A 23,514-nucleotide genomic window follows, 5' to 3' on the forward strand; every position below is an offset into this window, starting at 1 on the left:
TCAATAGTTACAATTAAATATTAACAATCTTAACACCACAATTAAAAGTCAGATTGTCAGATTTGATAGAAAAGGAAGATACTACCATATGCTAACAACAAGAAACCCACGTTCTCCATAAAGACACAAATAGGTTAAAAATAAAAGGAAGAAGAAAGATATATCATGTTAACACTAATCAAAAGAAAGCTGAGGTGACTATATAATATCAGAAAAGTATACTTCAGAGCAAAGAATATAACCAAGAATATTTAAAAAGTCATTTTATAATGACAAAGGTGTAAATTCACCAAAAGGACATTACAATCCTATACATTTACGCATCTAATAACAGCTTCAGAATATATGAAGGAAAAATGAAAGAACTTTAAAGAGAAAGACAAATCCGTAATTAGTGTTGGAGATTTCAAATAGTCTTCTCTTAATAACTGATAAAACCAACACTGTAGTGCGCCCAGGTGGTGGTGGGGTGGTAAAGACAAGATACGAACAAATAAAGAAGTATATATTGAGAATGTCAGATGGTAAAAAAGTATATATTTACAATGTCAGACGGAATTAAGTTCTGTGGAGAAAAATAAAGCAGGGTCTGGGAAAAGGGACAAAGGACTGGAGGAGACATGCTCTTTTATATAAGTTATTCAGGTAATCCCTTGCTGATGAAATGAAATCTGAGCAGAAATGTGAAGACAGGGGAATTAGCCATATGGTTATCTGAGAGGAAATCATTCCAGGCAGAGGCAAAAGCTTTGAAGGGGTGGGGAACGCCTGGAGTATTGGGAGTCAGCAAGGAGGCCAGCATAACTAGAGAAGAACTAACCAGCAGGAAGAGCGAGGCAAGAGGAATACAGTAGGGAGCCAAATAATGTAGAGGTTCACAAGTCCTTAAAGGACTCTAGTTTTTATTCTGAATGAAATGGGAGGTCATTAGAGAATTCTGAAGAATGACATGATCTGACTTACATTTTTAAAATACCAATCTGATATTTTTTTTTTTTGAAAACAGACTAAAGGAAAGCAAGGGCAGAAAAGAGAACTGTTACCAGGCTGTTATAACTGAAGTAAGAGACTGCTTGGGCTAGGGTGGTAGGCATGGAGGTGGTAAGATATGATCAGATTCTGGGCATATTTTGAAGGCAGAGTCAACAAGATTTGCTAAAGGATTAGTTATGGGGTGTGAAAGAAAATTACAAGTTAAGGATGACTCTGAGGTTTTTGAGCTGAGCAACTAGAAAGATGGAGTTGACATTTGCTGAAATGGGGAAAAAGGCAGGAAGAACGAGTTTAGAGGTACAAAGAGAAAGGTTAAGAGTGTTATTTTGGAAAGTTAAGTTTCATATGCCTATTATAGATCCAAGTGGAGGTGCTGAGTAGGTAACAGGTAATACAACTCTGCAGTGTGTATGTGTATGTACATACATACACACATGTACATGCAAATGTTCATGCACATATATAGAAAATAGGTTTAAAGGGGAAAATACCAAAATATTAAGACTTCTCATCTCTGGGGAGTAGGATAATAGACGATATTTATTTTTTCTTTGTGATAAAATTTTCCTATTTTTTTAAACAATAAAGCTACATTACTCTTATAATCAGTAAAAAACTAAAAGATTTTTCATTTTTTTTAAAGAAGAAATTGGTGATTGTTCTGAAAATGAGAAAAGTGGAAGTAATAATTCTGTAAAAAAAAAAAAAAAAAAAAAGGCCAGGATTGAATATCACAGTTTTGAAGTTTGGGTAGCTGGGGCTTTCTCAAGAGAATGTTATAAACCTGGTGAGAAAGCTTAAGACAGAAATGAAAGGAACTGAGAAAGAAGGTAATAACAGAAAGTTCAAGGACAACAAAATATGTAAGATAAAGAATCAGTATTCAAAAAGGGAGAGAGTGGGTTAAATCCAGTTAAATGAAATTTGACACAGATGAATGTTTCTAGACTTGGGTATGAAAAGTTATCTTATGCCTGAACTGAATTCTAAAAGCCTAAGTGAAAAATGGAAGAAGAAAGGGTAATCTCAGCAGAGATACCAGGATACAGAACACAGAGATGTGAAACCATTTTGTAATAAAGAAAGGAGTACTACTGTTCCTAGCCAGAAAAGGTGCCAGTGGAAGAGTACATGGGATGAGGCTCTCAAGCTAGGCAGAAATTCACTTCAATCTTGTGGGTTAAGCCAAACATTTTAAGCTTTATCCTAAAAGTTAGAAAGAACTATTAGAAGATAATAAATGGGAGTCACATAGTCAGGCTTGTGTTTTAGTACCATCACTCTTACACCACCAGTACGGAAAACAGATTTAAAGGTAGGCCAAACTCAAGAAAGGAGATATGTCTGGGGCCTGTTGCAGTGGTCCAGGTGGAAAAGACGGGGCCTGAACCAACACAACTGTAATAGGAATGGAGAGATTGGGATAGACGCAAATAATGTTAAGACGCTATAGTTTTCTGTGACTGAATGGATTGGGAAGGGTGCATAAGAGAAAGGAATTTCCAATTATTCCAAAGTTGACTATATAAATAGTGGCACATTCACTCAGACAAACTATACAGGAGAAGAAACAGATATGGGAAGAGTAAGTTCAGTTTAGACTGTGAGGTAGTTAGGAAAACATATCAGTGAAATGTACGCATCTGGAGCAAGCAAAGTGTTCTTGTTGCCATATATTAAGACTTGGGGTTCTGGAGCCAGACAACCTGGTTTTAAATCCTCACTGTACCATTTACTAGCTGTGTGACCTTGAACAAGCTAAGGTAATTTCTGAGCCTCAGTTTCTCACCTATAAAATGGGGATGACAATAGTAACAATAACTCATAGAGTTATTATGAGGATTAAATTACATTATACATCTAAAGCACTAAGAACAGTATACATATAACAAGCATTCAACAAATGTTAATTCTCTCTGTGTGTTCTTCTGTACCTATGCCCTAGCCTTGGACTTTTTTACTCCCAGAGGAATGATTCAGGAGTTGAGTCTGATGCAAATTTTCAAACCACCAAAAAGAATAAATAGAAACTTTCAAGGTCTTCTAGTTCTCTGGAATTCATATATGTGGACTTAGACTACATATTCATATAGAAGAATTTAATAAAACCCAATTGAAAGGAAATAAAAATGACCCAAAACCTATGGAATGCAACAAAAGCAGTTCTAAGAGGGTAGTTTAGAGCAATACAATCCTACCTCAAGAAACGAGAAAAATCTCAAATAAACAACCTAACCTTACACCAAAAGCAACTATAGAAAGAACAAACAAAACCCAAAGTTAGTAGAAGGAGAGAAATCATAAACATCAGAGCAGAAAAAAATGAAACAGAAATGAAGAAAATAATAGGAAAGATCAATAAAACTAAAAGCTGGTTCTTTGAGCTGGTTCTTCTTTAAACAAAATTGATAAATCTTTAGCCAGATTCATCAAGAAAAAAAGGGAGAGGACTCAAATCAGTAAAATTGGAAATGAAAACGGAGAAGTTACAACTGACACCACAGAAATACAAATGATCGTAAGAAAGTACTACAAGCAACTATATGCCAATAAAATGGACAACCTGGAAGAAATGGACAAATTCTTAGAAAAGTACAACCTTCCAAGACTGAACCAAGAATAAATAGAAAATATGAACAGACCAATCACAACTAATGAAATTGAAACTGTGGTTAAAAATCTTCCAACAAACAAAAGTCCAGGACCAGATGGTTTCACAGGTGAATTCTATCAAACATCTAGAGAAGAGTTAACACCTATCCTTCTCAAACTCTTCCAAAAAATTGCAGAGAGTGGAACACTCCCAAACTCATTCTACAAGGCTACCATCACCCTGATACCAAAACCAGACAAATATATCACACAGAAAAGAAAACTACAGGCCAATATCACTGATGAACACAGGCGCAAAAATCCTCCACAAAACACTAGCAAACAGAATCCAACAACACATTAAAAGGATCATACACCGTGATCAAGTGGGATTTATTCCAGGGACGCAAGGATTCTTCAGTATATGAAAATCAATCAATGTGATACACCATATTAAAAAATTAAAAGAATAAAACCACATGATCATCTCAATAGATGCAGAAAAAGCTTTTGACAAAATTCAACACCCATTTATGATAAAAACTCTCCAGTAAGTGGGCATAGAGGGAACCTACCTCAACATAATAAAGGCCATATATGACAAACCCACAGCAAACATTATTCTCAATGGTGAAAAACTGAAAGCATTTCCTCTAAGATGAGGAACAAGGCAAGGATGTCCACTCTTCCCACTATTATTCAACATAGTTTTGGAAGTCCTAGCCACGGCAATCAGAGAAAAAGAAATACAAGGAATCCAAATTGGAAAAGAAGAAGTAAAACTGTCACTGCAGATGACATGATACCATACATAGAAAATCCTAAAGATGCCACGAGAAAACTACTAGAGTTAATCAATGAATTTGGTAAAGTTTCAGGATACAAAATTAATACACAGAAATCTCTTGCATTCCTATACACTAACAACAAAGGACACAAAGAGAAATTAAGGAAACAATCCCATTTACCACTGCAACAAAAAGAATACAATACCTAGGAATAAACCTACCTAAGGAGACAAAAGACGTGTATGCAGAAAACTATAAGACAGAAAGAAATCAAAGATGACAAAAACAGGTGGAGAGATATACCATGTTCTTGGACTGGAAGAATCAACATTGTGAAAATGACTATACTACCCAAATCAATCTACAGATTCAATGCAATCCCTATCAAACTACCAACGGCATTTTTCACAAAACTAGAACAAAAAATTTCACAATTTGTATGGAAACACAAAAGACCCCGAACAGGCAAAGCAATATCGAGAAAGAAAAACGGAGCTGCAGGAATCAGGCTCCCGGACTTCAGACTATACTACAAAGCTACAGTAATCAAGACAGTATGGTACTGGCACAAAAACAGAAATATAGATCAATGGAACAGGATAGAAAGCCCACAGATAAACCCATGCACATAGGTCACCTTATTTTTGATAAAGGAGGCAAGAATATACAATGGAGAAAAGAGAGCCTCTTCAATAAGTGGTGCTGGGAAAACTGGACAGCTACATGTAAAAGAATGAAATTAGAACACTCCCTAACACCATACACAAAAATAAATTCAAAATGGATTAAAGTCCTAAATGTAAGGCCAGACACTATAAAACTCTTAAGAGGAAAACCTAGGCAGAACACTCTATGACATAAATCACAGCACAGCAAGATCCTTTTTGACCCATCTCCTAGAGAAATGGAAATAAAAACAAAAATAAACAAATGGGACCTAATGAAACTTAAAAGCTTTTGCACAGCAAAGGAAACCATAAACAAGACGAAAAGACAACCCTCAGAATGGGAGAAAATATTTGCAAATGAAGCAACTGACAAAGGATTAATCTCCAAAATATACAAGCAGCTCATGCAGCTCAATAACAAAAAAACAAACAACCCAATCCAAAAATGGGCAGAAGACCTAAATAGACATTTCTCCAAAGAAGATATACAGATTGCCAACAAACACATGAAAGGATGCTCAACATCACTAATCATTAGAGAAATGCAAATCAAAACTACAATGAGGTATCACTTCACACCAGTCAGAATGGCCATGATCAAAAAATCTACAAACAGTAAATGCTGGAGAGGGTGTGGAGAAAAGGGAACCCTCTTGCACTGTTGGTGGGAATGTAAATTGTTACAGCCACTATGGAGAACAGTATGGATGTTCCTTAAAAGACTAAAAATAGAACTACCATATGATCCAGCAATCCCACTCCTGGGCATACCCAGAGAAAACCATAATTCAAAAAGACACATGCACCCCAATGTTCATTGAAACAGTATTTACAATAGCCAGGTCATGGATGCAACTTAAATGCCCATCGACAGATGAATGAATAAAGATGTCGTACATATATACAATGGAATATTACTCAGCCATAAAAAGGAATAAAATTGGGTCATTTGTAGACACATAGATGGACCTAGAGAGTGTCATACAGAGTGAAGTAAGCTAGAAAGAGAAAAGCAAATATAGTATAGCAACGCATATAGGTGGAATCTAGAAATATGGTATAGATGAGCTTATTTGCAAAGCAGAAATAGAGACACAGACGTAGAGAACAAATGTATGGATACCCAGGGGGAAAGGGGTGGGGTGGGAGGAATTGGGAGACTGGGATTGACAAATATACATTATTGATACTATGTATAAAATAGACAACTGATGGGAACATACTGTATAGCACAGGGAACTCTACCTAATGCACTGAGGTAACCTAAATGGATGGGAAGTCCAAAAGGTAGGGAATATCTGTATGTGTATGGCTGATTCATTTTGTTGTGCAGTGGAGGTTAAACAACAGTGTAAAGCAGCCATACTCCAATAAAAATTAATTTAAAAAAAGAAATAAAAAAGTGAACAATAGAGATTAACCAAGATGGCGGAGTAGAAGGACGTGCTGTCACTCCCTCTTGCGAGAGCACCAGAATCACAACTGGCTGCTGGACAATCATTGACAGGAAGACCCTGGACTTCACCAAGGAGGATACCCCACGTCCAAGGACAGAGGAGAAGCCACAGTGAGACGGTAGGAGGGGCGCAATCAGAGTAAAATCAAACCCCATAACTGCTGGGTGGGTGACTCACAGACTGGCGAACACTTATACCACAGAAGTCCACCCACTGGAGTAAAGGTTCTGAGCCCCACGTCAGGCTTCCCAACCTGGGGGTCAGGCAACGGGAGGAGGAATTCCTAGAGAATCAGACTTTGAAGGCTAGTGGGAATTGGATTGCAGGACTTTGACGGGACTGGGGGAAACAGAGATCCCACTCTTGGAGGGCACACACAAAGTAATGTGTGCATCAGGACCCAGGGGAAGGAGCAGTGAGCCTGGGGGAGACTGAACCAGACCTACCTGCTGGTGTTGGGGGGTCTCCTGCAGAGGCGAGTGGTGGCTCTGTTTCACCGTGGGGATAAGGACACTGGCAGCAGAGGTTCTGGGAAGTTCTCCTTGGCGTGAGCCCTCCCAGAGTCTGCCATTAACCCCACCAAAGAGCACGGGTAGGCTCCAGTGTTGGGTTGCCTCAGGCAAAACAGCCAACAGGGAGGGAACCCAGCCCCACCCATCAACAGTCAAGTGGATTAAGGTTTTACTGAGCTCTGACCGCCACAGCAACAGGGAGGGAACCCAGCCCCACCCATCAACAGTCAAGTGGATTAAGGTTTTACTGAGCTCTGACCGCCACAGCAACAGTCAGCTCTACCCACCACCAGAGCCTCCCATCAAGCCTCTTAGATAGCCTCAACCACCAGAGGGCAGACAACAGAAGCAAGGAAAACTATAATCCTGCAGCCTGTGGACCAAAAACCACAGTTACAGAAAGATAGAGAAGATGAAAAGGCAGAGGGCTATGTCCCAGATGAAGGAACAAGATAAAACCCCAGAAAAACAACTAAATGAAGTGGAGATAGGCAACCTTCCAGAAAAAGAATTCAGAATAATGATAGTGAAGATGATCCAGGACCTCGGAATAAGAATGGAGGCAAAGATTGAGAAGATGCAAGAAATGATTAACAAAGACCTAGAAGAATTAAAGAACAAACAAACAGAGATGACCAATACAATAACTGAAATGAAAACTACACTAGAAGGAATCAATAGCAGAATAACTGAGGCAGAAGAACGGATAAGTGACCTGGAAGACAGAATGATGGAATTCACTGCTGCAGAACAGAATAAAGAAAAAAGAATGAAAAGAAATGAAGACAGCCTAAGAGACCTCTGGGACAACATTAAACGCAACAACATTCGCATTATAGGGGTCCCAGAAGGAGAAGAGAGAGAGAAAGGACCAGAGAAAATATTTGAAGAGATTATAGTCGAAAACTTCCCTAACATGGGAAAGGAAATAGCCACCCAGGTCCAGGAAGCGCAGAGAGTCCCATACAGGATAAACCCAAGGAGAAACACGCCGAGACACATAGTAATCAAAGTGGCAAAAATTAAAGACAAAGAAAAATTATTGAAAGCAGCAAGGGAAAAACGACAAATAACATACAAGGGAACTCCCATAAGGTTAACAGCTGATTTCTCAGCAGAAACTCTGCAAGCCAGAAGGGAGTGGCAGGATATACTTAAAGTGATGAAAGGGAAGAACCTACAACCAAGATTACTCTACCCGGCAAGGATCTCATTTAGATTTGATGGAGAAATCAAAAGCTTTACAGACAAGCAAAAGCTAAGAGAATTCAGCACCACCAAACCAGCTCTACAACAAATGCTAAAGGAACTTCTCTAAGTGGGAAACACAAGAGAAGAAAAGGACCTACAAAAACAAACCCAAAACAATTAAGAAAATGGTCATAGGAACATACATATCGATTATTACCTTAAACGTGAATGGATTAAATGCCCCAACCAAAAGACATAGACTGGCTGAATGGATACAAAAACAAGACCCATATATATGCTGTCTACAAGAGACCCACTTTAGACCTAGGGACACATACAGACTGAAAGTGAGGGGATGGAAAAAGATATTCCATGCAAATGGAAATCAAAAGAAAGCTGGAGTAGCTATACTCATATCAGATAAAATAGACTTTAAAATAAAGAATGTTACAAGAGACAAGGAAGGACACTACATAATGATCCAGGGATCAATCCAAGAAGAAGATATAACAATTATAAATATATATGCACCCAACATAGGAGCACCTCAATACATAAGGCAACTGCTAACAGCTATAAAAGAGGAAATCGACAGTAACACAATAATAGTGGGGGACTTTAACACCTCACTTACACCAATGCACAGATCATCCAAAATGAAAATAATTAAGGAAACAGAAGCTTTAAATGACACAATAGACCAGATAGATTTAATTGATATATATCGGACATTCCATCCAAAAACAGCAGATTACACGTTCTTCTCAAGTGCGCACGGAACATTCTCCAAGATAGATCACATCTTGGGTCACAAATCAAGCCTCAGTAAATTTAAGAAAATTGAAATCATATCAAGCATCTTTTCTGACCACAACGCTATGAGATTAGAAATGAATTACAGGGAAAAAAACGTAAAAAGGACAAACACATGGAGGCTAAACAATACGTTACTAAATAACCAAGAGATCACTGAAGAAATCAAAGAGGAAATCAAAAAATACCTAGAGACAAATGACAATGAAAACACAACGACCCAAAACCTATGGGATGCAGCAAAAGCAGTTCTAAGAGGGAAGTTTATAGCTATACAAGCCTACCTAAAGAAACAAGAAAAAGCTCAAGTAAACAATCTAACCTTACACTTAAAGAAACTAGAGAAAGAAGAACAAACAAAACCCAAAGTTAGCAGAAGGAAAGAAATCATAAAGATCAGAGCAGAAATAAATGAAATAGAAACAAAGAAAACAATAGCAAAGATCAATAAAACTAAAAGTTGGTTCTTTGAGAAGATAAACAAAATTGATAAGCCATTAGCCAGACTCATCAAGAAAAAGAGGGAGAGGACTCAAATCAATAAAATCAGAAATGAAAAAGGAGAAGTTACAACAGACACTGCAGAAATACAAAGCATCCTAAGAGACTACTACAAGCAACTTTATGCCAATAAAATGGACAACCTGGAAGAAATGGACAAATTCTTAGAAAGGTATAACCTTCCAAGACTGAACCAGGAAGAAATAGAAAATATGAACAGACCAATCACAAGTAATGAAATTGAAACTGTGATTAAAAATCTTCCAACAAACAAAAGTCCAGGACCAGACGGCTTCACAGGTGAATTCTATCAAACATTTAGAGAAGAGCTAACACCCATCCTTCTCAAACTCTTCCAAAAAATTGCAGAGGAAGGAACACTCCCAAACTCATTCTATGAGGCCACCATCACCCTGATACCAAAACCAGACAAAGACACTACAAAAAAAGAAAATTACAGACCAATATCACTGATGAATATAGATGCAAAAATCCTCAACAAAATACTAGCAAAGAGAATCCAACAACACATTAAAAGGATCATACACCACGATCAAGTGGGATTTATCCCAGGGATGCAAGGATTCTTCAATATACGCAAATCAATCAATGTGATACACCATATTAACAAATTGAAGAATAAAAACCATATGATCATCTCAATAGATGCAGAAAAAGCTTTTGACAAAATTCAACACCCATTTCTGATAAAAACTCTCCAGAAAGTGGGCATAGAGGGAACCTACCTCAACATAATAAAGGCCATATATGACAAACCCACGGCAAACATCATTCTCAATGGTGAAAAACTGAAAGCATTTCCTCTAAGATCAGGAACGAGACAAGGATGTCCACTCTCACCACTATTATTCAACATAGTTTTGGAAGTCCTAGCCACGGCAATCAGAGAAGAAAAAGAAATAAAAGGAATACAAATTGGAAAAGAAGAAGTAAAACTGTCACTGTTTGCGGATGACATGATACTATACATAGAGAATCCTAAAACTGCCACCAGAAAACTGCTAGAGCTAATTAATGAATATGGTAAAGTTGCAGGATACAAAATTAATGCACAGAAATCTCTTGCATTCCTATACACTAATGATGAAAAATCTGAAAGAGAAATTATGGAAACACTCCCATTTACCATTGCAACAAAAAGAATAAAATACCTAGGAATAAACCTACCTAGGGAGACAAAAGACCTGTATGCAGAAAACTATAAGACACTGATGAAAGAAATTAAAGATGATACCAACAGATGGAGAGATATACCATGTTCTTGGATTGGAAGAATCAACATTGTGAAAATGAGTATACTACCCAAAGCAATCTACAGATTCAATGCAATCCCTATCAAATTACCAATGGCATTTTTTACTGAGCTAGAACAAATCATCTTAAAATTTGTATGGAGACACAAAAGACCCCGAATAGGCAAAGCAGTCTTGAGGCAAAAAAATGGAGCTGGAGGAATCAGACTCCCTGACTTCAGACTATACTACAAAGCTACAGTAATCAAGACAATATGGTACTGGCACAAAAACAGAAACATAGATCAATGGAACAAGATAGAAAGCCCAGACATTAACCCACGCACCTATGGTCAACTAATCTATGACAAAGGAGGCAAAGATATACAATGGAGAAAAGACAGTCTCTTCAATAAGTGGTGCTGGGAAAACTGGACAGCTACATGTAAAAGAATGAAATTAGAATACTCCCTAACACCATACACAAAAATAAACTCAAAATGGATTAGAGACCTAAATATAAGACTGGACACTATAAAACTCTTAGAGGAAAACATAGGAAGAACACTCTTTGACATAAATCACAGCAAGATCTTTTTTGATCCACCTCCTAGAGTAATGGAAATAAAAACAAAAATAAACAAGTGGGACCTAATGAAACTTCAAAGCTTTTGCACAGCAAAGGAAACCATAAACAAGACGAAAAGACAACGCTCAGAATGGGAGAAAATATTTGCAAATGAATCAACGGACAAAGGATTAATCTCCAAAATATATAAACAGCTCATTCAGCTCAATATCAAAGAAACAAACACCCCAATCCAAAAATGGGCAGAAGACCTAAATAGACATTTCTCCAAAGAAGACATACAGATGGCCACGAAGCACATGAAAAGATGCTCAACATCACTAATTATTAGAGAAATGCAAATCAAAACTACAATGAGGTATCACCTCACTCCTGTTAGAATGGGCATCATCAGAAAATCTACAAACAACAAATGCTGGAGAGGGTGTGGTGAAAAGGGAACCCTCTTGCACTGTTGGTGGGAATGTAAATTGATACAGCCACTATGGAGAACAATATGGAGGTTCCTTAAAAAACTAAAAATAGAATTACCATATGACCCAGCAATCCCACTACTGGGCATATACCCAGAGAAAACCGTAATTCAAAAAGACACATGCACCCGAATGTTCATTGCAGCACTATTTACAATAGCCAGGTCATGGAAGCAACCTAAATGCCCATCAACAGACGAATGGATAAAGAAGTTGTGGTACATATATACAATGGAATATTACTCAGCCATAAAAAGGAACGAAATTGAGTCATTTGTTGAGACGTGGATGGATCTAGAGACTGTCATAAAGAGTGAAGTAAGTCAGAAAGAGAAAAACAAATATCGTATATTAATGCATGTATGCGGAACCTAGAAAAATGGTACAGATGAGCCAGTTTGCAGGGCAGAAGTTGAGACACAGATGTAGAGAATGGACATATGGACACCAAGGGGGGAAAACTGCGGTGGGGTGGGGATGGTGGTGTGCTGAATTGGGCGATTGGGATTGACATGTATACACTGATGTGTATAAAACTGATGCCTAATAAGAACCTGCAGTATAAAAAAACAAACAAAACAACTAATACTAAACTTTCATTGGGTTATTTGTATGGAAATATGTTAATATAAATGTTTCAGACATTACATGAAATTTCTAAAAATCTTAAAAAAAAAAAAAAAAAAAAAAAAAAAAAAAAGTGAACAATACATAGAGAATAAACGCAATCAATGATGAAGAAACACATTATTCTTGACAGTAACAGTAATACGATATACGTTTGCTAAATGGACAAATGAATCTGTCATCAAGACAAAATGGAGGTATGAGTACAAAAAGATCAAATCAGCATTTTTGGATTTGTTTACATCAAAAGTCAATTAAACCTGTGCTGTATAACACATTTCTTTAAAAAAAAAAAAGCACATTTCTTCTCTAAATTATCTAGTTATATTAAATTGATATCAATTATTCAATTAAAGCCCACATATAGGAACATTACTGTTAAAGGATCAACTTTCATTATAAAATATTAACTATAAGAACTAAGATATTTTTATACCTCTTTTCGCATTCCACAGTTTGTTTTGGCTTGTTTCTTGTGACAGAAGTTGAATGATTAAGAATCCTAGAAGTAAATCAACACATTAATTCCATAGTATATTAAAGAGAATAGTGTATATACATGATATAAAAGATGTCCATAAATAACTGCATCTGGTCCATGAAGATCTTTGCTAGAAAACAATATTTAAATGTTATTTAGATCAGATGCTCATAAGCACACTGGCTATTATGAAGGAATGAAGTTCACCAACTCTTCCATGCATCTTCTCTTATAAACCCTTTCTCAAGGCTTGGATATCTTCTAGCCATGCTATTTCCCTGTGCATATCTAACTTTTGGCTGAGACAGAAGATAAAGAGATGCAGATTGTTTAGGTACCATCATAACTGATTTAGTTTTCCCAGGATAGCAAATGACAGGATCATGTTGATGTAATAAATAATCATTTTGCCAAATGCCAAATAATAAAACTTAATTCAAAATGCAAAGCCAGTGCTAAAGTTCAATTCTTTAAAAGAAACTCCACAAGTTTATTAAGCTTTTAATAACCAAATGAAACAGTATTCGGAGAAAACCAAAAAGAAAAAGAAAAAGAAAGAATGATAAACCACTGTATGAGAGAACTATTTGTCCATAATTTTATGTAATTCTAAGTGTTCATCTCAAAGTCAAAAGTAATGAATTATTAACTATCTTTCTTTAATATAAGTAACATATTTAAGAGTTCTTAATATTTATCCATTTACTATAGATATAAATGTTATCTTAATTTTCAATTTTAAGTTTAGTTTTATAAGGAGTAGAATATCTGCCTTTTATTCAAAATAATATCATCAGATGCCAACTATCAAAAGAATACACAGGAGAAAAGAAATTCCAAATTAAAGCTACATATTAACTATTAAAACACATAATTAAATAAATATAAGTGGGTAATTCCAGAAAGATGGTTAACATAAAGAAACCAATTTCCATTACCCCAGTTTCCTCACTAGCTTAGATCTAGTACAGCCTCACCAGGAAGAAGTCTCAGTGAGGGGCAAAGGTCAACTATCACAAGCAAAGCAGTGAAGCTCTGTACCAAACAATTTCGAGATTACTGACACCTTTGTGTGGGCAGGCACTAAAATTGTACTGAATCTCCAAATGCAGAAGAATTTAGATAATAAATTATCTAAGACTATGAGGAAAAATTACATCATTAAAGAGTGATTTTTAAAAAAGGAAGTAAATCCTAAGAGTTCTCTTCACAAGGAAAAATTTTTTTTCTATTTCTTTAGTTCTGTATCTATATGAGATGATGGATGTTCACTAAACTGCTTGTGATAATCAATTCATGGTGTATGTAAGTCAAATCATTATACTGAACACCTTAAACTTATACAATGCTGTATGTCAACTGTATCTCAATAAAACTGAAAGAGAAAAAAATCTTAATTTGAAAAGGAGATATAGCAGTGTGAAGTATCCTGGGGGGCAATGTCAGAATTATTCCCTGGGAAGGGGAGGTCAAACTACAGTGCCCTTCACTGCAGTAAATTCTGAATTCTCCCCATACCATACTCACTAGTGTTGTGATTATTTATGTGTATAAGTCATATTGGGGCAGAAAGAAAAAAAGTTGAGATCTACTTACCTATAAAATATATTTTATGTACTTGAAAATTCTCCTATGAAAAATTTTGTGTACAATTGATATTTAATATTTTATTCTGTGATACTCAAAGTTAAAATAAATGTCTGTTTTATCTAAATACCTATTCTAGATTATTAAGACACTTCCCCAATCCAGGTACCAGTACTGAGTTTTAAGTAAAAGACTATATAATTCTATATAATTCAGCTGCATCAACCTGGCCCCTTAATACTTAAGGCATCCACAAACTCTAGATACCTTGATGCACGTCCTGCTGCTCTGGTCCTCTGGAAGAGTTTTTCACTGAATGATGCTCTATAACATAAAGGCCTCCGTCTGTATTCACATTTCACGTACATCAACCAAACCAAAAGATGGAAGAAGTAAGATGTTTTGGGAGAGGATAGGGAAGTCATTAGTAAAGCAAGCAGAAAAGAAAGAATGGATAGATTTTAAGGGTTGAGAGAACTACCTGATTAGTTATAACAAGCTAGAGATTAACATGATGCTCCTCAAATTAGAGTTCACACGATCAGAAAAAAAAAATCACATGAAAAGGTAATGTACATAATTTCTGTAATTCTAAACCAAAATAATAAACTGTTCAAAATCTGATTTTGCTTTCCATGATCCTTAATTAATTATACTTCAATATAACTTTTCATAATTACTTTTTTAAATTTAGCTATATCACATAGTACTCAGAAGCACATGTTTGCACAGTAAGTAAAAATTCTCAGGACACACCTAAAAGCAAATAAAATAATTATTAAAACTAAGAAGACGTAATAGAAAATACTATAGAATAAGTTAGCAAGAATGAACATGCAATGGGAACCAGTCAACTGAAGCTATCCATTGCTTGCATGTATTATAATCCTTTCTTTAGGATGATAATCAAACAAATTTTAAGAAGCCAGTTAAACATCTACTTAATCAGCCATGTAATAAGAAAATCAGTATAAGAAGAGCAGTAGCCACTTCTCTAATATTAACATACATAAGTAGAGTTGGTGGAAATTTGAAGAGTTGGCTAAGTAATTTACAGAGCAACATTATTTTAAAATAATGATTTTTTAAGACAATAGTTTTTTATTTAGCTTCCCAAATTATAGTGAAGATAAAATTATGATTTGTGGAGATAAAATTATGACTTGTGGAATAGCTATTTTAATATAGACAAAGTCATTGATTCAGGGGGACGTCAATACACTCAAATACAAGTAGAAATAATCCAATAGTTTGACAAAGGGGATAAAGATTAGCTTTTAAAAATTTGACAATAAACTGTCAGTACAAAGTAGTTTAATCTATGCATCTCAGACAAAGAAGGGGCAGTCTTCTAAATAACCAGGCTTCAGACTTTGAACACTTATGAGTTATCTACTTGATGGTTTATTTGGTGATCCTTTTCCCCACCCTTTTTGATTATTAATTCTGTATGATATCTTCTTGTTACTTTCCTAGGATAGTTTCATCCACCAGGTACTAGTATAAACCTTCTTTAAGAATCACAGATATTTTAAAAAACAGTACGAACTAAACAAGTGGCAAAGCTGCTCTAAGAAAATCATTACTAAACTCAACATAAGCAATTTTTAAATTGCCTCTAATTTTGGAGTACATGCATGGCTTCTTTTAGCTGAGAGTTAACACTGCATTTACCTTTGACTAGTAGCTAGCCAAAGAACAGTTAAATAGTAAGCATACAGTCAAAGTAGGAGTCTTAAGTGGTACTTCCTGATATACAAAGATAATCTTACCCCAGATAAATTATTTTAAATCAAGACTAACAATAAACAAACAAAAACATTACAATGATTATGTTAAAACTTAGAAAGAAATTTTACAACTCCTGGTTGACTTGCAATTTTAAATAGCATTTCAGATTCTTCATTAATAAAGTTGGAATCTAAAACAATACAGTGTGAAAGGGAAAAACTACAACCAGAGAAGGTATAAAAACTCAAATCCTCTAAGGAATATATTCTTATACAAGATTACTCTTGACTTTTTGGACTCACTCAAATTTTAGTATTTTAACAGTAAACAAAAAATTTTAATTATCTACATCTAAGACATATAAGCAATAGCAACATATTTTAGAAGGAAGGATGCGATCATTCAATGGAGAAAACACTAGGTTCAGCATAAGAAAATTCTGGGATCTAATTTAAATTGTCTACAGATTACAAATTTTAAAAGTAAAATGTACTCCTTACTTTATGAACAAATATTATAAAATTTTAATGCCTTCAAAAATTAGACATAGTTATAACATTAATGTCACTCCATATTAATATTTAATCCATAAAGCTCTTATATTTGTATGCACTAACATCTGAAAAGGAGGATGAAGTAGAGAAACAGTTCAGAGAAAGAGAGGAATTAATTTTGTATAAATCTCAAAAAATAACAGAAATTATGTAGAGAAAACAAATTAACTAAATTAATGGTTCCTATTAGCTTTAAATTTGTTGATCTCATTTTCAAGCAATTAATTAACCAGTAACAGTATTACTGAGTACCTACTATGTACAAGGCAGTGCTAGGCGCTGTTTTGTACTGATTACAAAACTATCACAAAAACAAGACCTATGAAACATCATTTGATGTTGTATCTAGGCTAGAAAGAATAATTTGTCAGAGGGATAGATGAAAAACTAATACAACAATAGGAGAAAATTGAGAATATAGAAATGTTATATATGGCAATGTTAAAATCTAAAATTATGCACTCAAATGCTATTCTTAACACAATGAGAGAAATGGATGTTGTTGTGGGTTCTTATAAAATCAGTATTCTCTGTCCATAATGATAAATGCAATTTTTTCACCTGCCAGGTAGAGGAGGTAGAAACTCAACTATTTTTTAAGCTACACAGAGCAGGTGGTGGCTTGGTTCATCAAACCTCTTAAACCAATGGGGAGATCAATACTTTAATTATACTGAAGGGGGAAAACACACACAACCTCATAAGTAGCCAATTTTTAAAAAGCCCAGTTAAAAATGAATCATAGGAAAAGATTAGAAGATAAGATTCACAGAAAAGGGTGACAGAAAGTTATGGCAGAAGAAAAATGTCAATTGAGAATGAGGATACATTAGATATAGAAGGGATAAAGATGAGTGATATTTTCTAGTATGTTTTTTAATTCTATAAATGTAGTAGCAGTGCAAAAAAAGATACTGAGTGATTATTTTAAAAAAATAGTGGCCCCTAAAACCACACGTCTGTCATTGAATAAGTTTTAATAGTAATTATTTTTCAAAGCATCTTTGAAATGCCAGTATACTTTTTTAAGCTTCCCAAAACATGGTCATGTGATCCATAAACATTTATTGCTTTGAATAAGTAAAATGCTTAGTAGTTATCCATGTTAAGTGCACCAAAATTATTCTTTTAATTTTCTCAAAACAAAAAAATCTCAGATCTGCTTTATTATTTCAAAACTATAAATGCAGTACTTTCAGTACATGAAGATGGCAATAAAGCTGAACCTCAGCAGCACATAGAACTTTTTCTGTATTAAAAATGGACTTGCACTGATTTTACACTCATTAACACAATGTCCTCCTCATTGCCAATAACACGCATTTGGAGAAAGCCCAGCCACAGGGAGAAATGCTCCTTGACCAAACTGTCAGTACAAAGTAGTTTGTACAGTACAAACAGACTAAAGTGAACCTGTGACTCTCAAATCGTCACACTGATTTAATCAACGATTATATAATTCAGTTCAATTTTAAGGAGTTTACACATATCCCAAGTAACTCAAAATCTGATAAAAAGCACACTATATACTTGTGACACGTACTTGGAAAAAAATGCTCATAACATATCTAATGCTACTGTGAGCTAAGGTGAATATCAACAATTATTATTATTTAGCACCAGGAATAAAAAAGAGATACCAAAGCAATAATTAAATATAATGACTAGATGAGTATATTCTGTTAATTGTATATGTAACTTTATATTTCTCTCCTAAGTATTTCCTATTGTCTTTTAGTAGTTAGTCCCTTGAAATAGATCTTAAGATGGTCCTATTGTTTACTGTTTATTTGATAATCTTTAAATACTCAGATTTAATGATTATAAAAGTTGCCCACTTAAATCTCATTATTGAAAAAAATACCTGTTCTTCTGCTCTTGCTGCAATAACTGAGTAGCTATTTTCCTCAAATCAGTTACTTCTTTCAAACCATCATCTTCTTCCTCGGCAAGTAATTGCTCTTTCCCAAGTCTGAAAGGTGACACAAACGTGGTTATCCAAAAAGTAAGGCAGATGATATTTTATGCCAGCTTCCAAACGTAGAAACCATTTTTTATTTTTAATAGCATGTGAAAGCTAAAATCCTATAATGTCCTTGTATTTAAAATGTTAAAATAAGAAATAAAGAATATTTAAGGAATATAAAAACATATCTATCCTCTCAATAGGAAACGTGGCATACTGGTTATATTAATATAATTAATGGCTAAAAGGTAAACTGCACCACCATTTTGTAATTTCTGAAATGTGTAATGGCCATAGTAGTTTAACAATGCATATTCTCCATCTTGAGTGTAATAAGGACCACAGAGCTCTATTTGGCCTATCTTTAGAGATAGAAAATGTTATGAAAATCTCTCATTTTATCAAGCCACTCTACTCTTATCAGTTTATTCATTTTGATTTTCAAAATCTCTATGTAAGATGTTTAAGTAGTGGAAATGCAAAATAGATTCAGATTGGCAATTTGCCAAAAATACTCATTAAACTATATAGTTTTATCATTCAAAAAGAACAAAGAAATTTTAAAATTGTCCTCCAAACTCTAGTAATTTTACCCCAAAGGTATTTCATTTAAAAAATGGTACCAAGCCTAAGACTCTGTATCTTTACCATATCTTGCATGCCACTGGAGACTCTCAAGTATAGGCAACTGTCCTCATGAGATAAGGTGAGAAAGTAAGAGAAGAATGAAGTATAGAGTACAAGACAAAGCACTGTATCTCCTTATGGGGTACCAGAGATGATTAATTAATGACTGTTAAAAAGTTACCAATGAGGTCATTTGGGGGAAGCACAATGCATAGAAAAGAGAAAAACTTGGGGATCAGAGAGAGAGAGAGCTAGGTTCACACCCGAGGTTCTAGTGGACACTAGCTAAGTAGTTCTAGACAAGAAACTTTAGTCTCTGAGCTTCACCTTCCTCATCTGTAAAAATGTGGACAATATCGACCCTATAGGATTTAGTGAAGATTAAGTAAGAAACATGGCAAAGCACGTAGCACAGATCCTGGTATATGGTAGGTATTCAACAAATGCTCCTTCCTTCCTGCAGCTATGAAGTAACTTGAAGGAGTGACTGAAAAATGTGGTAGGTCATATTCCATCATTTCATAAGATAAATGATACAGAAAAGATCCAAAGTACAATTATTTTAATAAAATAGAGAAGTAAATACCCTTAAAATTACCATAACCAGTCTGATGAAACGGAAAGTGTATTAGACCAAGAGTCAGAACACCTGAGTTCCAGACATTTGAAACTCTAAGCCTCAGTATCCTAATTGGTCAAATTATGCCAATACCATCTGTTTTAAAGAGTTGTTAGATAGCTCAAATGAGGCAGTGTACGGGAAGGTACAGTATTCTTCAGTAATAATAATAGGTGATATTATAATTACACTTATAGGGGAAAACAGTGTATATACTACACTCAACTTATATGTTCAGTATAATTTTCAGTTTAATTGAGGAATGCAGACAGATGAAATATTCACAAATTAACTATCTGAACTTAACAGGTAAATGAACAAAAAAAAATATTCGTTCAAGTAGAAGTACCTAAAGAATATTTCAAGTATTAGTAAGTAACATTTCAATTTGAGAACTAGTGTGTGCTTACCTTTTTTCATCTCCCAATTCTTCATTTTTCTGAGATTTTTCAGGGCCTTTTTCTTTTCCCTTGTATAAAAGAAAGTTATCATTTTAAATTGTATTGTTCACTTTTGTGAGATTAAGGAGAACATGTTATTAACACTTGTTCAAAGTTTTCTTTACCTTCAGGAAAGCAACAAATGATCCAATAGGTGCATCTCCTTGTTCAGGAACTGCTACATCATCTGTGTTGGGGTCAGTAAAATCATACACCTCCTGGTCTAAGTGGAGATTAATATTTATTAGAAAACATGAATAGTAAACAGTATTCTCTGACACTGCAGTGCTTAGAAAAAAGTATATTTTCCCAATAAAAGAGTTGGCCAAAGATACTATAATTTTTTAAAGGCCATTTTTAATAAAATATTCATTTTTAATAAGAGCTATGTACATGATATAAAAATAGCAGACACCATATGAATTACCTTTCTGAGAGTCAGGTTTACTTCCTACTGAGTGACTGTCATTTCTTGATGTCTGCTCTCTATTTGATTCTGAGACTTGAGAATGAAGGCTGATTGTGTCGTCATCTGATGGCTGAACAGAATAAGCAAAAAGTAAAAATGAGGCGTTTTAAACATATGATAAGGATTAAGTTGCTTTAATATCACATTTTAAGTATAGAACATCTGATTTAAATCTCCAGTTTTCAAACCAAAAATTAATATGAGGTTTACTGTTCTGCTTTTTAAAACGTGCCTGTCTTTTTTTCATTTGAAGTCATAAAATGCAATGATGATCATATTTTTAAGCAAAAGAAATCAAGTGTGTGCAAGTGTCTATCTATTTCAAAGCTCTAATAAAATTTTAAAATAAAAAAGTTCAGCAATAGAGAAGACTCACTTCCGTTGTAGACAATCGTTTCTCTCCATTATCACTTCCAATTCCAGAGTCAGGGCCATGATTTTTATTTGGATAAAAATCTTCCATACTATGGAAATACAAATTCTAAGGGCAGTTAGGGTTTTCTTCTTAAACAGATAATACATAATTGACGTAAAATTTCCCTAGATAATACAGTCTTACACATTTTTGATATGTAAGATCCTTAAAGACATGAGGAGAAAAATATCAGATCATACAAAACACTTTATTCATGTCCCTCATGTAATATTTTTCTTTCATGTGCTCTGTTGTAAAAACTTAACAATAGCTTATTATTTCTCCTGAGAGATTCAGAAAAGCAGACAGCCCTGCTAGAAAATCATCTTGATAAAGACCTATTTTTATCAGTTTGACAATTTCACCACAGAATGCTGAAATGTTTTTTAACTTTAATTCATAGTTTTTTCTTCATTATCTTTAAAAATATATTTTAGCTTTGTAAATAAGGCCCATTTAGTAATTAAGAAAAGAGAAAAAAGGCAAAAAAAGTCTGTGAAGCATTGAATAAGCAATTGTTTTGGTGTGAGGATAGAGCTGTCCTTGCAAATTTCTGAATTACAGTATACCACCCAGGTTGCAAAATATTTTTCACTTTAATTTGCAAATTTACTATACACTCTACACTGACCACTGATTATGTGCCAAGAATTGGGCTAGGTGCTTTAAAGGTAATACCTTATACATTCCTTGTGAAAACTCTAGCAGGTTATTGGTGCTTTCTCATTTTGCGGAAGAGGAAAGTGAGGCCAAGAGGGGTTGAAAAAATTGCCCAATGACATGCAACTTGCAAATGGCAGTCTAAATTTGTTCCCAAGATTATCTAACACTAAAGTCCCTGATCTTAATCACTACGCTATACTTCCTCCCCAGATACTGATTTTATACTTTTCAAAAGTATATCAACAAACTTAGGGAAGCAATTACCAAGTGTGAAGGCACTATGCTGAACACCTGAGATGAGATGAATTTTAAAATGTTTGGCTTCAAAGGGCTCTCAGCCCAGAGGGGAAGGGAGTATGTTTATATGTTTTGAAGAATATGACACAGGTAAATATAAAGTGCTGTGAGAAAAGAGAGATTAACTAATTCTCCTTAGTAAGGTTAGGAAAGGCCTCATCCAAGAAAGTGGCATTTGAGATGAATCTTGAAGGATGAAAAGAGGCAACAACTGCTAGCATTTGTTGAGTGTCTACATTGTGTTAGATACTATGCCAGGTACACATATTTTATTTATAATCCTTACATTATACAATTTATGCATTATTTCTTTTTACAAATGAAGATAATACAGCTTATAAAAGTTAACTTCCCAAGGGGAAAAATTATGACATTTACTGAATATTATTCATTGAACTAGTTGCCAAGCGCACATTTAATTCTCACAACAAGCTTATAAAGTGTGTACTGCTAACATTTTAAATAAAGAAACAGGCTCAGAGAGATTAAATAACTTACACAGCCCACAGAGGAATTAAGAGAGAGGTTAAACCATGATTAGAGCTGAAATCCATCTGACTCCACTGCACAATAATAGATCCATGTACTATACTAAAATACACTGGTGTATTCGTAATAGACGATAATGATAATAATAAGCTATTTGTTGAGGAATTATTATGGGTAAGACATTGTGTTAAGTACTCTATATACATTATTTCATTTAATCCTGACAGCATCCATATGATTATTTCCCTTTTCACATATAAGAAAGCTGAGAACCAGAGATATCATGACACAAGGACATATAGTTATTAAGGGTCGGAGAAGAGCTTCACAGGCATATTATGTCTGACTCCAAAAGCTGATGATAAGTATAGCTACTGTAATGCCTATGTAAAATAAAGAGTTTACAAAATAGTCAAGGCACAGAAAGTAGTAAGAACCATATAGCCAAGAACATGAGTGTGAAACTCAAAGTACGAGAACTTCCTAAGTAATTCAGTACCAGCTGTGAGTGAGAGATAAGCACACCCAAAAGCCAACTCATAAATAAACTCTATTGACCTGCACTATCCAATACAGTAGCCACCAGTCATATATGGCTATTGAGCATCTGAAATGTGACTAGTCCAAATTGAGACATGCTATAAATGTAAAATACATACTAGATTTCAAAGATTTAAAAGGAAGAAAAAGAATGTGAAATAACTTACTAATTTTTTACA

General features: G+C 34.7%; 1 protein-coding gene across 2 annotated transcripts in view; it reads right to left on the reverse strand.

Annotated features, from left to right (window-relative positions):
• LRCH2 (leucine rich repeats and calponin homology domain containing 2) overlaps positions 1 to 23,514 on the reverse strand; it is a 95,320-nt gene that overhangs the window by 24,814 nt on the left and 46,992 nt on the right. For both annotated transcript variants that reach the window (XM_059910031.1, XM_059910030.1), the window contains exons 7-12: positions 21,308 to 21,395; positions 20,890 to 21,001; positions 20,588 to 20,685; positions 20,433 to 20,491; positions 18,675 to 18,782; positions 12,894 to 12,959 (exon numbers count right to left, since the gene is read on the reverse strand). In XM_059910031.1, the coding sequence (XP_059766014.1) occupies positions 12,894 to 12,959; positions 18,675 to 18,782; positions 20,433 to 20,491; positions 20,588 to 20,685; positions 20,890 to 21,001; positions 21,308 to 21,395 (531 nt within the window). The remainder of the gene's footprint in view (positions 1 to 12,893; positions 12,960 to 18,674; positions 18,783 to 20,432; positions 20,492 to 20,587; positions 20,686 to 20,889; positions 21,002 to 21,307; positions 21,396 to 23,514) is intronic.

Source organism: Balaenoptera ricei, chromosome X (genome assembly GCF_028023285.1).
Source record: "Balaenoptera ricei isolate mBalRic1 chromosome X, mBalRic1.hap2, whole genome shotgun sequence".
Lineage (NCBI taxonomy): Eukaryota > Metazoa > Chordata > Mammalia > Artiodactyla > Balaenopteridae > Balaenoptera > Balaenoptera ricei.